The sequence below is a fragment of the Xiphophorus hellerii genome, chromosome 19, assembly GCF_003331165.1.
Source record: "Xiphophorus hellerii strain 12219 chromosome 19, Xiphophorus_hellerii-4.1, whole genome shotgun sequence".
NCBI lineage: Eukaryota > Metazoa > Chordata > Actinopteri > Cyprinodontiformes > Poeciliidae > Xiphophorus > Xiphophorus hellerii.
In genome coordinates, this window is record NC_045690.1 from 23,243,964 (window position 1) to 23,259,780 (window position 15,817).

The following is a 15,817-nucleotide window of genomic DNA, read 5'->3' on the forward strand; positions in this document are numbered from 1 at the left end:
CGCAAATATTGTAAAGGTTCCTCACAAATATTTCTAAAAAATCTGTAATTGTTTTTGTTTTGTTTTGCTTTTGTAATACAAAAACAATCACAAGATCCCGGAGGGACTGATCAGTGTGAAAACATGTTCAATATTATTTAATTTTAAGAAACGGTTATTGAATGTTGACAAAAAAACAACAACAGCTATTTATTGATATTTTAACACTTTAATGGGATTTATCAAAACATTCTGACGCAACCGGCCCTTTAAGAACGGTCAGATGTTTTGATGTGGAACAAAATGAAAATGAGTTTGACGCTGCGGCTGTTAAGTAAGGACAAAATTTACAAGGCAAGAAAAATAATATTTTACGGTAATTTAAAAACAGAATATTCTGATTAAAATGTGCAGGAAACAGGATTGAGGATATCTCAGTTAATAAACCCCAAAATATTTCATCATTAGTATTACTGTGGTTTTAAAGGATGGCTTCATTTTTTTTATTTTCCTTGTATGTGTGTGTGTAAGGAGGAGAATGAGCAGACAGCGCTTTGACTCCCCCCTGCAGTCCAAACCACAGTAAGCCGTCGTTGGCTGCGTGGGTTTTTGTTCAGCCTTCCTGCCCGCCTGCACCGCTGTGCTGAACTCACGGCGCAGAAGTACAGGCCTTCATCTGCCGGCTCCAGGCTCTTCACCGTCAGCGCTCCGCTCTCGGCCTCCGCTTTGGTGGCTGAGAATTTCTCCTGGCTGAAGCTGCCGAAGTCGTGCTTGCTGCTGCCCGCCGTGGTGAAGACGACCAGCTCCATCGTTTTCCCCGGCAGCTGCCTGAACCAGTACATCTGGAAGTACGTGGGGCCCTTTTTGTGGCTGCAGTCGATTGTCGCGTCTCCGCTCTTGTTCTTCCACAAAACGGCGGGCTGGGTGACGTCACTCCCACCGGCAAAACCTGTGCGCGTGATGAGGGAAGTGCTACACCATGAATAAGGATTTGACCGTCATCAAGCCTTTTAAATTGAGTGTCACCTGAAATCCACAGGAAAGGCGGCAGAAATTGCAGGAGAAGTTGTTTTCTGAGGAGTCGATTCATCTTCCACAAAGTCCATCAGTCTGAGCGGCAGAGATATAAAAACCTGCAGGAAGGAGGAGGTTCAGATCTGCAGTCGCAAACTCATCTAGAGGATGGAAAATGTGGCTGCAGAGATCCGCCCCTGTTCCTGCATGTCCTGTAGAGTTTGCCAAAAAATTACTTAACAGCAAAGAAAAAAATATTTACTATAGAAAATGTTTCAAATCTTTTGAAAGGTTTTGCCTCAGCGAGTGACTCGGTGTCATTTATTAATTACTGGGTTTGATAAGATTGTTTTAATTTTTTTTTGTAGTGTTACTTGAGTAACAAGTGATATTAGACTCATTAAAAAATTTATTTAAAATAGTAATTTATTTATTTTTTTAATCAAAATCACTTTTGGCACAAAAAAAAAGACTTAGGCCGTTATTATTTTGGGAAGGTGACGAAATATTGTATGAATGTTTGGAGTTTGATGTCCATGTGAACTGAATATCTTCCTGCTTCAGAACTTTAATAAAATTAAAGTTCATCGTTTCAATTACATTTTCAGATTGCATCTTTTTTTATTCTTTTTTTTATTTTTTATTATTGATACTTAAAACCACAGCTGTGGATAAACTGGTTGGCGCCGTTGGAAAAAGATGTCCATAATGTCACACTGAACTTTTTCTTTTTGAGTGTTTCTAAAGTATGAGGACGAAAACAAACACAAAACCTCTAATTTAATTTAATTCAGTTTATTTATGTAGTGCCAATTCACAACAAACGCCGTCTCAAAGCACTTTACTTGTAATCACACAGACCAATTCTAATTCAATGACAGACATTCGAAATTGATCCTGCTGACCGAAACAGTGAAGTCCACCTAAACGTACTGCTTCCTGTTTGTATGTGTGACTGAACTGAAAGGCCTTTTTTTTTTTTTCTTTTTTTTGGTAATGTATCTCCAGATGACATTTGTTGCGAATTGCCGCTACATAAATGAACCGAATTGAATTCGTGACTCATTTTCCATTTTTATTTCAAATCTTTCTGGCGTTTCAAAGCCCTCGCCGAGTTTGTGGACTCTCATGTCGTTCTCGGGGCTTTTGGAAGAGAAACTGGCCCACAGCATCGTATTGGACAAGAATTTCCATTTAATCATGAATTTAATTGAAATGTTTCTTGGTTCTTCTTCTTTTCTTTTTTTACATGCATAGGGACCAAAAAAACTGCACCTAGGTTTGCATCTGATTAACCTCCCAAAGCAGCTGGTCGTATTCCAGTCTGACCACAGGAGGAAACTGGTGAGAGGATCAGGCTGCAGGTGTCCCGTTGGTGACTGAAACAGAATGGGGGGGGGGGTTGTTTTTGTTTTTGCATTGACTTTCAGTCAAGCCGCAGCACTGTGCGTACCTGGCAGCACAGAAATACACGCCGCTGTCGTCTGCCGTCAGATCGGCCACAGTGAGGTCGGAGTGCGTGCGCCCGTCTCCTTCAAAGCTGATTGTTTTCTTCGCGTCTTCTTCAACAGCGACATGGTTGAGATTCAGGTATCCCAGGAGCTTCAGGGTTCTGTTCTCGTCTTGTTTGTACCACAGAATCACGTCGTGGTTCGGTATGCTGTGTGAACATCGGATCTCTTTGTCCACTGATTCACCAGTTTTCCTAATGACGGAAGGAGGAGTTTGGCCGACATGTTTGGAGTCAGAAGCGCCTGTAGAGAAGGAGAAAAATGTTTCGCAAAGGAGACATTTTCATCTCTGTTTTTCTTGTCTGGGGAATGTTTTTTTTTCTTCTTCTTCTTACCGTTAATTACAGGTAAATTTGAAAAACTAAACATGAAGACCATGAAGATCATATTGAAGCAGTCGCGATGTGATCCTCTGAGATTAGCAGCTCCTGTTGCAGGTCCAGTCTGCTTAGTAGCAGGATGAGGTTCTGGGTGTGATGACAGGGGAGGAGTCAAAAAAACACGACGGCATCACTATGTCTCAGTTGGAGAAGAAACAGGAAACACAAATGTGAGGATTGCAGGAACTTAGGTTTTATTTTTTGCAGGGTTTTTTTTATTATTATTATTATTAAAGCTGCAGTATGTAACTTCTAAAATAAAAAAGCAACAGTTCTTTACATATTTGTTGAAACTGTTAGCTACTCACACCTGTCAAGATTTGGATTTGAGAAAATGGGAAATGTCGCCCTCTGGTGCTGCTGTCAGGAAGAGGGGCAGGAACTAACGTAAGAGAGGCGGGGAAGCATATTCATGGGGAAATACTATTACACAGTGGGGACGGGGGTAAAAAAAATAAATAACTGTAATTTCCAGACTTGACAGTCTCCCATTTTTTTCGCTGAGAGCTGAACGTGGACGGTGAAGAACTGTCATATGAAGGGCCTGTACAGTATTTCTGCGTTGTGAGTTCAACACAGTGGTGAGGCATTTTCATTTATTTATACTTGTCACTTTGTGGTGACAGTATAATGTGTAGCCTCATGTTCTCACTGCTAGACGTCTCTAGACCTCTGGGATCATGAGCGCCCCCTACCATGAGGCAAGAGAACTGCCTGCCTCACCTCCAATCTGTTCTCTGCCGTTTCTGATCGCTCCTCAGCACACGAAACACGTTACACACACAGTTGGTGACGGCAAACACTGTACATTGTATACATAAGCTAAATTATGGAAAATCAGTTCATGTATTGTTTTTTGACCATTTCATTGGTGACCAACAGACGGGAGGAACTAGTTCCTGTTGAATGGCAGACAGAGCAGTTAGCAACAGGTTGGGAATCCAAGGTGAGGCTCAGCTTGGCTTCTGAGCATTTCAATGGGAAATTGCGAAAAATCAGCAATTTTGAAGAAAAATAATCAAAATTGGTAAAGCTAAATGAAAAAATAAATATGTCATAGTACAAACCACAGGGTGAAAATAGCTATATAAATGATTTTATTAGTATATATTATTTTTCCATGATGACAGGTGAGGCTCTCCCTCACTATATATATATATATATATATATATATATATATATATATACAGTATATAGCCATTTTAGACTAACAGTCTAAAATTAAGCAGATCAGCACCTCTGAGAGAGGGTCCAAAATGAGAACATAAAAGCAGAACTACAATCTTTGCTTCACCCCCAAGGTGAGCTGAGTGAATCCCAGCGCTGGACGGTGAACGTCGCTCTGTATCTGTTTCATTAAGACGACGTGTAACATTTGATCATTTTTGGCAAGTTATGGATAAAATGATTCTGTATTTTTCCTCTATCTCTTATTTATTTACACTTCTGCTGCTTACCTAACCATAAAACATGAGACCGTCACCAGTCACATAAACCAAATGAAACAGATTACACAACCATTTAGGGAGCAGAACTCGAACTGCAACTTGTTCCATTTGTTCAACTTGTAACGTTTGATCATTTTTTTAAATTAAAGCTTGTTTTTTACTTAACCAAATCTCATTATGTCTCAACGTAATAACTTTCATTTTTCATTCATTGTTTACGGTTCATTCTGTCTTGGTAATTAGTTTATGGAAAAAATTGTAAGTAAATCAAGTTTGAAAAATGACGGTACCAAACTAAAAACATATGATTATGGAAATAACATTGATCCAGACAGTAATGTATTACATGGAACTAACAATTGTAAATATTATACAGATAAACAGTTGTTGACTCTGATATTTTTTTCACTTATTCATTTTAATTGTTGAAGTCTTCATACAAATGTTGACAATATTAGTGAATATTTGAAATTGTTTATAAGTCACTTTCAAGTAATAACATTATCTGTGACCTTGTTAAATGACTAATGTTTAGATTTCGAGTTGGAGGGGTATAATCTCTTTCATACAAATGGAGTGGAGAACAAAGGTGGGGGTGTTGCTGTATGTTAGTTGTTCCTTGAGATGTGAAAAATTAAATATATGTTATTTGCTTTGGATGACATGATGGAAAGTTACTGTTGAAACTGAGATTCATTGTAGTAAGCAAATACTGTTTAGGTCACAAAATGTGTGTGGGTGTGTTAATGTACTTTTGCATAACTGCGGCTCTGTTTATGAGAACACAATAAGTTGAATAGAGCGATCTTTGTTCTTGTTGCATTTTTCTGCCTTTGATTTCCACTCAAAATGGGCGATTTTTGAACGCACAACGTTTTTACAAGTGCTATATTATTCCTATGTGTTGAAGTACCTTAAAAATGCAACACAAGTTGTTTCTGAAACGTAAACACATTTTCTGTGTTGTCCAAATCATGGATATGATAACAAAATGTTTTTATAACAATGCACAGAAAAATGAAGAAATATATTTTTGCATAACTGCGATGGAAATAAAATGAACTTTTAGCAATTTTTCGCCATATTTTTTAACAAGGGAGACTTTTACTGCTATAGATCAGACATTTTAAAAGTAAATTATGTATATTTGCCATAGGCAGTGAGTACTGAAGTTCATAATGGCATTCCTAATTATTAATATTTGCAACTTTTTGAAGATTCACTAAAGCACAAGTGGTGGTCATAAGATAATAGAAAATGTTTTGCCCAGTGAACCTCAACATGAAGAAAAAACAACCAGGAGGTCAGTGTAACAATGACTAAATATAGTTTAATATATTACAGAACTTTAAAGTTATAGAGTCTAACAAAATATATGGTTCTGATTTCATTATTGTTATATCAAACTGGGATTCGGTTGCATTTAAACATCCTTATTTTAAACATCTGTGTGTTACAGAATAATGTGGTTGCAAAATCAGATCTTTCCACTAAGAATAAAAAAAAAAAACATTTAAAATGTTTTAAAAATGTTCTTTTAGAGATCATGACTATTTCAGATGGCATTTGTCTAGAGCTCTGCATTTCTTTTTCCAAGATTTTAATCAAAAGAAAAAATCAAATTTGAGGTGTGGCGTAGCTTCCCTCCCCACACACAAAATATATATATAGAGGAATCTTTTCTTTATTATTATGTTGGCAGGCTGAGCCGATAGTCTAACAGTTTCTTCTGGATCGTCATGGAGAAGATATAATCTGCTGCTCAGGCGAAGGTGTTGAATCCGCCGCTGTTGTGCAGCGGGATTCCCTCCGCTCCTCTGAACTCCTCCGCAATGTCGTCGAACGTGCGGCCTTTGGTCTCCGGGAGGCGGAGCCACGTGACGGCGAAGGCGAGCAGAGCCACGGCCGTGAAAATCAAGTAGACGTAGGCCCCGCAGATTTTCTGTAAGAGATTTAGGGGGATTACAAAAAAAAAAGAGACAAAACTACCATATTTATTGCTTTCCATGTTACGCTTAAAAAACCTGATGGGTCTCTCATGATTTAAACTTGATGCTATAAAACCAAAAGGGCCGTAAAAACGGATCTTTGTTGGCTTACGCTTTCCCTCCACAGCTGATAATTCAATCACTCGGTCAATGATCTCAGCCTCGCTTCGAGCTTTTAGAGAGAGATTTATGCGTCTTAAACAACAACTGCACATAATTTATTTCCATTTTACGTCGAGTACGCATGTCTGCCATAAAGCAGGCTGGGGATTTTTACGGTCTGTGTTTAAAAGCAACGTCTCCGAGGCGCTAGGCGACCAACAAAAACAAGACGTTCGCCTCTCTCAAAGCTCCCTCAGAAGTCTGGCTCGGCCGACCGTGTAAACTCACCAGCAACGGAGGGAAGACGAGGGCGAGGACGAACTTCCCTCCCCAGTTGACCATGCTGGTGAGCGCCATGGCGATCGGTCTCCCGGGCTGGTCGAACAGTTCGGCGGCGATGAACCAGGAGACGGGGCCGGGGCCCAGCTCGTAGGCCGAGACCACGCAGAACACCAGCAGGACCTGCAGGCTCCGCAGCTCAGGGACCAGGTGCTGCAGAGAGGGAGCAAAAGTTTCTGTTTACGCCTCAGGTGTGGCGTTTTGTCCCAAGTTCAAGCAAAGTTTGATTGGTTAGGCACAGAGAAGAGAACAGTGACTTCCATCAGGACGATCTGAGATTCTAGTTGGGAGGTGAAAGATTGTAAACAATGACATCAACGGATGGGGACATCAACCAAGCTGGTTGGCTAAAGCTAAAGGCTAGCTCAGAAGGGCCTATTTGTCAAAGTCTGTTGATTTAATCGGCTAGCCAAGACCTGTCCTTAAACAACTCTGTTTGGTCAGACCGAAAGACTGATTGAAGTAAAATTATAGCCATACAAATATATCTATTGGCATTTAGTGTTTGGAAAGAAAAGTAAAAAAAAAAAAGAAGAAGAAAACATAAGCTTTTCACTGCTTGCTTTTAAAGACACATTTCCAACGAGCATGAATGCAACCAAACTATGACGGACTTACCAGAACAGAGTCGACTATGGTCATAAGGAAATTGCAAACTCCTATGGAGAGGAAACCAATCAGCAACAGCTTCCTCCTCCCGGCCCGCTCCATGAAGAAGAACTGGGGATAAATAATGAGAGGGAGGAAAAAATGGGCAATGAATTTGGTTTGCATCAAAATGTCCATGAAAATGTGGTTGGCTCAGATCTCACATTAGTTCTGAGAATTTATTATTAGTTTTACAAAACAAGATTCTATTTGTGTTTTGTGGGATATGTTTGTAAAGATGAAAAACAATTAGTGTATTAATATGGAATGTATGTTATTAACTGCCTATGTATAACAATGAATACCTGAAGGTCTAAAGCAGTGCATAGAGACAGGCATAAGCAAACCCTAGTGGTCCCACTGAGTACTGCATGTAAATGACTGTTTATTTTGCTGTGGCGTGAGCTCAAAGAGTGACGCGTACAATTAGCTTACCAAAGGATTGTGTTTAAAAGTGGCTTAAGACCAGGTCACTCAAAATAAAAGCCAAAGAACCCGGTGGAAAGAAAACAACACCAGGATTACTGACATGATTGGAGGAATTCATGTCTGCAGGAATATTTTCCAGTTTCTCGGGGTGAGCTGCGGTGCTTCTATTGTTTGTAGAATATGATGCGTTGTGTTGCTGTGGGGGCAATTTCAAGCTACGTGGTCTGCCAGAATTTGTTAAAAGTTTGAGAAACACCGATGATGAGAAGACTACTAAATTTCATTTTACGGTTTCAACAGAGATTAATAACTTTTTTTTTTTTAACAGTTTAACTTTTAAATGTAAGATTTAAGAATAATCTTCATAGGCCGATTATTGTGTTACCATGGCTACAATTTGATTCAATGAGTTGAATCTTTGCGTTTGAAAATAAAAACCAGTTATCAGGGATTGCTTTTAAGCTCCGCCTCCTCTCCCAGATCCCACCAACTCTGTATTAAAACAACGGTAGTGGTGAAAATGTTCTTAACAGGAGCAATGGGGGCCCCTGAGTCAGACTATACCTAAGGCCCCAGACCATCTTGGGCCGGCCCTGTGTAGAGATTTAATCTCTGGAGGTCTATTGTGCAAAAAAAAAAACAACCACCACACTGAATAAGCTCTGCTGTGCAGCATCATTTTGGCTTGGCTCCTCCCAATAGTTTACTCTCCAGTGTAGAACTGACCTTCTAATGGTGTCCTCACCCAAATCAACACCAGTTTTCCATCACCGATCCCAGTGTGCTTACATTAGATTCCTCATTTCTAAATAAAACGCCGCAATAACCTGACCACGAGATCGTCAGAACGACGTTTCCTGAAAGCAACACGTCAGCTTTATCCCAACCTCTGATGCATCTGCCGTGTGTCCTGCTGTAGTTTGAATGAATTGGAAATGATTTGTACTCACTGCAACCAAAGTGAAGGCGACATTGACAACTCCCACACCTAGAGTCAGATACTTGGCCTCATTGAACGTGGCCTGGAACATTTTAGTGGAGTAGTTGATAATCTGGAATAAAAGAGCAGAGTTACTGGGAAATGTGTTTCTTTAAGATGGGTTAATGGAATCATGTTTATCTGAAATCTGGTAAAAGTAACGTCTTTAAGTTTTGTGGAGTTTTTTTTTTTTTTGCCTACTGCATTGAATCCAGAAAGCTGGCTCCCTAAGTTGACGAGGAGAACAATGAGGATCGGTTCCCTGTAGCTCCGTTTCTGGAGGAAATCCCGGACGGTGACGCGGGTCGGGGTGTGTGCAGCCTCTTCCTTCATTTCCTCCAGCTCGCTGGTCACTCTGGCAGCGTGGCCTCGCAGTCTCAGCAGGGCTGCAGGGTGAAAACAACAATGTGCTGTCATAGAACTGATGGAAGTTGTGTGTTTTAGATGCATTTTGTTTCTCGATGGCTAAAGTTTGTCCTATCAACACAACCTAGTTGCCTATCAGAAATCGTAACATTTTTTAAGTTGTATGCGTTCACGTATTATGACGTGACAAAAAGATTTCTTTCTACATACTAAAATTGGGTAAATGCAACCCAAACAGCTAAACATCTAGTCATCGTCCCCTAATATAACTCCATTAAAAATATTCTTGCCTCGCCTGTAGAGGCGGTGAGAGGAAAAGCTAAACCACCAGATGATCTGTTGTTTGTAAATCCACTTTGGGTCACAACTGAGTTAAATTTTTCATCTTTCACCTTTTCACAGAATTGCTTTATTTTGTCCACGTTTGTGGCCATCCATATATTTCACCCAGTTTAATTTAAACTAAAACTGTTACACAGTTAGTAGTAACTGTGGAATTAAGATGTTCTCAGGCAGATTTGTAGATACAAAAAACTATTCTTCTTTGTTCTGCCTTTTTCTAACAGTCTGCTGTGGTGACTGACTGATAGCTGTTGGGTCTGAAAAATGTTTCTTAAAAGTTTGATATCATCTTAAACTTGCTTTGAGTTGTGCTGTAAGCCTGGAGAGGTTGGTGGCTGATTAAATTGTTCCCAGAGTTGAATGATGAAATGTTTTGAAATGCTTCAAGATCAATGATCAGCAACACTTTTTTGAAATTGTACTTCCTTCAAATCAAGAATTTATATACATTTCCTTCCAACGCAGAAATCAAATTGAGATCATGATTTTACTGCATCCATTCCAAATCATTGACTTTATTGACCTTGTACATAATTTGGCATCATTGTACTTTTGGTTGACCGAAATGTTCAGCTTGTCAAACAAAATACTGAATCGTGAAAGGCAGAGGTGTGACCAAGTCACTGTGTTGCAAGTCTCAAGTAAGTCTCAAGTCTCTGTCCTCAAGTCCGAGTCAAGTCTCAAGTAAAAACAGGCAAAAGTCGAGTCATGTCTCAAGTCAGGAACCTTTAATTTCAAGTCATTTCGAGTCGTTTTTATTTATTTATTTTTAATAATTTGCAATTATACATAAAATTCAAATATTAGACCATTTGCTCTTTTTAAAATATGTATTTGAGGTTCATTTGTGATCCTCTTATTCATCTGGTATTCTTCAAATCTGTCAGAAGTAAACAGATGTCAGAAAATAAATTACAGCCTTTCATGAATTACATTTGACTTTAGTTTACTCCTTCTATTCATAAATAAACATCAACACTACAACAATCATAGTTTTCAAAAAATAAAATAAGTATAAATGAAGTTATCACAAGTAAACTCAGGAAGGTCTGGTGCATTTATTTTTCTGCTTTTATTTCTAAGTATGTTAGTTTCAGTCCTCCGTAAATATGGGACAGATATTCTAAACACAAAATTTATTTGGGACAGTCACTGTATTTGGTCTTTTTTTTTTTTTTTTTTTTCCCAGCAAAGCTATACTACTTGGAAATGGGTTCTGTGCGACATGTGACAGTCACGCCGGTCAGTGCATTAAGTCAAAAACAGTTGACTTAATGCACTGACTGCAGTAAACAATATATTGTCAATATAATTTCCCAACGTAGATGTCTTCAAATACACCAACCATCCTTAGATGATACTAGACCCGGCTCATCATCATGATGGGACAGAGAGACTCTGTTCCCGGTGTTCAGGTCCAGAATCTGCTTTCTGTTCCGGAGCCCCGCTCACTATCCACCGGCTTCCTGAGCTAACACGGTGCACATTATTTGTGGAGGCATTTGAAGGACCGGATTTATGGTAAATCATCACCAATTTAACCCGGAGTACACATGCTAACACGAAGTTAGCTATAGTCAACTATCTTACAGCAAAAGAAAAGCGCCACCTACCGATCTTTGTGAAGCTTCAAATGCCGGACAAAGTTGGACGTCGTGGCATCTCCATCCGATATTCTCTTCTTGCATGTTTTACAAGTTGCAGTTCGTTTTTTAGTCGAAAGTTCATAACCTACGTAGCCAAAAGAAATTACTCGCGGAAGCATATTCCAGCGGTTATTTCGTATTTTGTAGCTTGTAGCTTTGCCGCGTTTTTTTAAACGTCCAAATCCTGTTAATTTGATTGGTTGTGCTGCAGCTACGTACACATACATACATAAGGAGAGAGGAAAACCATAGTGACGGTCTGCGCATATTGATACGGAATGAGTGAAATTAATTAATGACGCCACTTTATAAATAATGTGTTTTAAATTTTAAGACTTTGAGTAAAAAATATCAAGTCTTTTCAAGTAAACAGCTTCAAGTCGAGTCAAGTCCCAAGTCAATGGCATGAAAGTCAAAGTCAAGTCCGAGTCTTTGAGCATTTTTTCAAGTCAAGTCTCAAGTCATGATTTTAACGACTCGAGTCTGACTCGAGTCCAAGTCATGTGACTCGAGTCCCCACCTCTGGTGAAAGGTGTAAATACTCTTTTTTTTGGTGACAATTGTAGATGCTGGGTTGACTTCATCTCCTGTAATTTTCTAATTGAGGCTACTGAAGTAGAAACCCACCGGTTTCTGCTTTCCTTTCCTCTCCCTGGTTCATCAGGAGGTAGCGAGGGCTTTCTGGGCAGAAAGGCAGAACCAGATACTGTGTCAGGGCCGGAATGAGAGACAGGGACAACATCATCGCCCAGTTGCTCTTCGTGCCCAGCGTTGTTTCCAGACCAGCCACCTGTAGCAAACAATAAATACTTTATTCTACACCCTTTATAGTTTGTAAGACGTTCACGAACGAGTTAAACTATCCAAACCAAAGACCACCGGCAATGTCCTTACCATCCCTATCAGGATGCCAGAGGCTAATGACACTTGGTTGAGTGTGGCAAAGGCTCCTCTCAGATTGGTAGGGGACACTTCCTGGATGTAGAGTTGGTTTAGACCCATCACAAGACCGCAGAACAGGCCAAACACCAGCCGTCCCAGGATGAGAACCTCAAACGCCCCGTTGGCTTTAGAGGCAAACATAATGCATGCCGCTGCCACTGACAGACAGTTGGCGATCAGGATGGAGTTTCGTCTTCACAGGGAGAACAAAAACAAACGCTCGTCAGTAGACCGTGGAAGCTCTGCTATGCATTTCCGTCATGCTTGTTTTCTTGATTCTCACCTGCCGTATGAATCTGCCAGGTGTTTAACCCCCAGAGAGGCCAGCAACGCTCCAAAGTCCTTGATGCTGACGGATAGCGACCACAGCAGGGTCAGGCTGTGATCCGTCATCGATTGGTTGTGTCTGGCTCTCCACGTGCTGTTGAAGAACTCTTCGATGATCTGAAGACCAGCAATAAAATGAAAAGGCAGGAGAACGTGGACCATGTAACCCAATGCCGATGTGCGAACGAAGCTGGAAGAACCTCGCGGCAGAACCTGCTAAGTGTTGCAGTTAAACGTCCCATATGAAGACAGCTTGTGGTGTTGGTGTACGTTCAGCGGTGTGAAACTCTGCTGACTGAAGGAAGCACCTTTGGGGCCCGAGCCACGAAAGTTTAGGCAGCTATTAACTTCACAGGGCTGTGTGATATTTGTTTGACAGTCTGCCTGCTGTCTGGCTTTTCTGAAGTATTCCCAAGACTTGGCTGACCATTTGGGTTGCTTTTGGACTCGTAATTTTTTCATGGAATGGCATTTAATCCGTTGCCTACTTAATTTATACCATATATTGTAATTATAAAGGAACAGAAGACAAAGAAAAACAGAACATGGAGATGTAGCAAGTCTAGATCATGACTATGTCAAAATATTGTCAAAATCTCTATTTGAAAAAAAGATTACATTGTTGGCTGTAATCTCTTTACAGCCAACAATGTAAAGAGATTGTTGGCTCGTCTATACGGCACACCTTAAAGACATTACATTCTCTACCTTATTCTGTGTTTTTGATGTTTTTCTTTATAAACAGGCTTTTATCTAGTGGGGATGAAAGCGTTTATGACTTGGTAAAGTAGACACCTGGGATGTGCAGCGGGTTACACTGCAAAAACACAAAACACAAAATCTTAACAAGTGTTTTGGTCTAGTTTCTACTACAGATATCTTGGTACATTTGAAATAAGAGGAAACTAACTTCTAAATAACTTTTCAGCGAAAGATAGGAGCTTGTTTTAAGTAAATTATTGTTTTATATTGATGAAAAATTACTCCTTCGATTGGCGGATTATTTGGAAAAATATAAGTATTATAAGTGAAATTATCTGCCAGTGGCAGATAATTCAAGTGCCATGCATGGACTTCTTCAATGTAAACTGAACTTGATACCGTAAAATTTCAATCCATTGCGAAATATATAAGTAATATGTCATATAATTTGAAATCATGACAAAAGCTTGACGTCATTATAATTTTTTTTTTCTTTCTTTCTGGTTCTGCAGTTATAACTCACCCCTGGTTTCACTCATGATCCTTTAGTGAAATACGTGGATGCTAATAAACAGATGCTGTCATCTGCCCGTCCTCTTACCCTGGCCGGAGCGTTGACGTTGCCAGTGTGGTAGCCGATCTGCAGGGGCCCGAGGACGGCTCCCAGGATGGAGGCCAGGAGTGTTGCTGTCAGATGGCTCTGAAACAACAAACCGTGCATTTTCCCAAATGTTTCACCTCAGCTTCTTTAAAAATGTGACCGGAAGATGAAAACATAATAAAACAATCGCAGCTTGTAGCTACAATTTGCTACTGCTCAGCACCAATATTTCTAATTCATATGGCATTTTGAAGTGAATTTTTGTGTTGATTTGTAAAAGAAAAAAACACAAGAAACATCACAACTTAACCTCTGTGGATGCCATCTGTTGGGGTGAGACAGAATATCTCTCCTGGAAAGCAGGCGCATTTATTGTCTAGTTTTCTGAAAGCAAATGAAACACAAAAGATTAGCATCGGATTTTATCTGTAATTTCGTCTTCTTTGGAAAAACACGTACTTTCTTGTAGTCCTGGAATTATCATGAACATTTTAATAGAAGAAGAAATGTGACGCGTGTTTATCAAAATGTTTTAGTCAGTATCTCACAGGATCACTTGTCAGACAAAATATGTAGTGAAAGGTCCCTGTGGCCTGATTTACATAAGCAAAATATAAAAGAGATAAAGAATCAGCAATATTTGTAATAAAAACAAGAGACCTCCAAGTTACTTATTTTCTGACTCGGACGTTTTCCGATGTGCACGGCTGGTACAGAAAGATTTGCCCTCATTACAGTGAAAGGTGATTCTACAAAGCATCGATTCAGAAGTGTGTGTAGGACCACACAAATAAATGGAAAAAATTCAAAATAAAACTTGAAATATACATGCTTTATGTAAGGTTTTTACGCAAAAATATACCTAAACGTCAAGTTTCAAGATGGAAAAAAAACAATAAATGTATTAGAGCAGACACAACGACAAAAAAAAACCCCCTGCATTTTTGTGCTTTGAAATTATGTAATTGATGCTACTTTTCATATATGACAACAGATTGTGTCTCTGACAGGAATCACAAGGAAAAAGTTTAAAAGCCGAGAATTATTTTTAAACTTTTGCAAAGTTCAAGTACAAGTAGTCAAAAAAAAAAAACCCCAAACAGAAACAGATGTTTTTATTGCACTAAAATTCAATGCAAGAAAAACAGCTGTTTCTGTTTTTAACCTGGATTTAGTGACTAAATCCCCTGATGTATTTCAGTATTTCGGTATATTACACACTCTGCCTTTGAGCTGCATCAAAATACAAAAATACAGCTCACAGAATGCTAATCATAAAAACAGTGACGGATGTATTTCAATCATCTTAAACCAACTTACCAGAGCAGTGGACTGAAAAACCTTGTTTCAGTAAAAATGAGCCGGATGAGTTAATAATTCATAGCTGCTTCATAACCGCACTGGTCCCTTCTTTTCCCCCTGAGTTTCTGAAATGACAGCGCATTATTCAGGACACGCACATTTTGGACCTGCGGGTTCCCCCTTACACAGTCACACCCAGCCGATGCATTTGGAGCGGACCTGGTAAAACGGTTCCAGTGGGCCTCCTCTGCTCTCCGGCTGACAGAGGAGCCGTCTGTACGAATCAAAGCCTGCGGCTGCGTTTGGGATGAGGGGAAAAAACAAACTGTTCTGAGGTCAGAGCTGAAAATGAACTTGGAGCACAGAGGAGGCATTTTAGAAGGTGGGAAAAACACTGACATTAGGGTAAGGTGTGTGTATGAGTGAGGGTGGGTTGTTTGTTGCAGTTTGATGATAATGTTGTTAGCTGGGATGGGAATTCTTAGAGCACTTCATGGCTCCGCAGGATCGTATCTCTTTCTAAGAATATCGAATCCTGAGGGTTTGATTAAATTAGAAACAGACTTCACACTCCTCCACGGGGAGAGTAATCCAGAGACTGACGGATGCGAAAATTAACATATTCTTGTAACCCTAATGGATGTCAGTCAAGCACACTGGACATCGATTTGAAGCGCTGAGCTGCAACTTCGTAGCAAGAGTTTTAGCAAATATACTACTGTAAACCTTTAAACTCTCTCGCGGTCTTAAAAGACGGGGCTCCATTGTAGCC

The 15,817-nt window shown here is 39.8% G+C and overlaps 1 protein-coding gene and 1 gene segment (V, D, J or C); both read right to left on the reverse strand.

Moving 5' to 3' along the window:
• Nucleotides 1-252: 252 nt before the first annotated feature.
• Nucleotides 253-1,321, reverse strand: LOC116708448 (T cell receptor beta variable 7-2-like). The segment is given in 2 exon segments: nucleotides 253-928; nucleotides 1,006-1,321. Coding segments are annotated over 2 exon segments (510 nt in total).
• A 4,321-nt stretch (nucleotides 1,322-5,642) lies between these two features.
• Nucleotides 5,643-15,080, reverse strand: slc2a1c (solute carrier family 2 member 1c). 2 transcript variants are annotated; one of them, XM_032546312.1, is made up of 10 exons: nucleotides 14,054-15,080; nucleotides 13,744-13,842; nucleotides 12,397-12,557; nucleotides 12,066-12,306; nucleotides 11,799-11,961; nucleotides 9,019-9,203; nucleotides 8,789-8,890; nucleotides 7,380-7,481; nucleotides 6,711-6,914; nucleotides 5,643-6,274 (listed from the first exon to the last, which is right to left on the reverse strand). In XM_032546312.1, exons 1-10 carry the CDS (start codon nucleotides 14,066-14,068, stop codon nucleotides 6,095-6,097), a joined length of 1,452 nt encoding a protein of 483 aa, XP_032402203.1. In that variant the 5' UTR covers nucleotides 14,069-15,080; the 3' UTR covers nucleotides 5,643-6,094. The 2 variants fall into 2 exon arrangements, with proteins under 2 accessions (XP_032402203.1, XP_032402202.1); XM_032546311.1 differs by having other exon boundaries at nucleotides 13,744-15,080.
• Between the last annotated feature and the right edge of the window lie 737 nt (nucleotides 15,081-15,817).

Coding starts and splice junctions, on each gene's coding strand:
- slc2a1c (XM_032546311.1), bottom strand. CDS start 13,863: ATGCACGGTTTGTTGTTTCAGAGCCATCTGACAGCAACACTCCTGGCC. Junction 12,307..12,396: donor CTGGCAGATTCATACGGCAG/GTGAGAATCAAG, acceptor CTCCCTGTGAAG/ACGAAACTCCATCCTGATCG. Junction 7,482..8,788: donor TCGCCTTCACTTTGGTTGCA/GTGAGTACAAAT, acceptor ATTTATCCCCAG/TTCTTCTTCATGGAGCGGGC.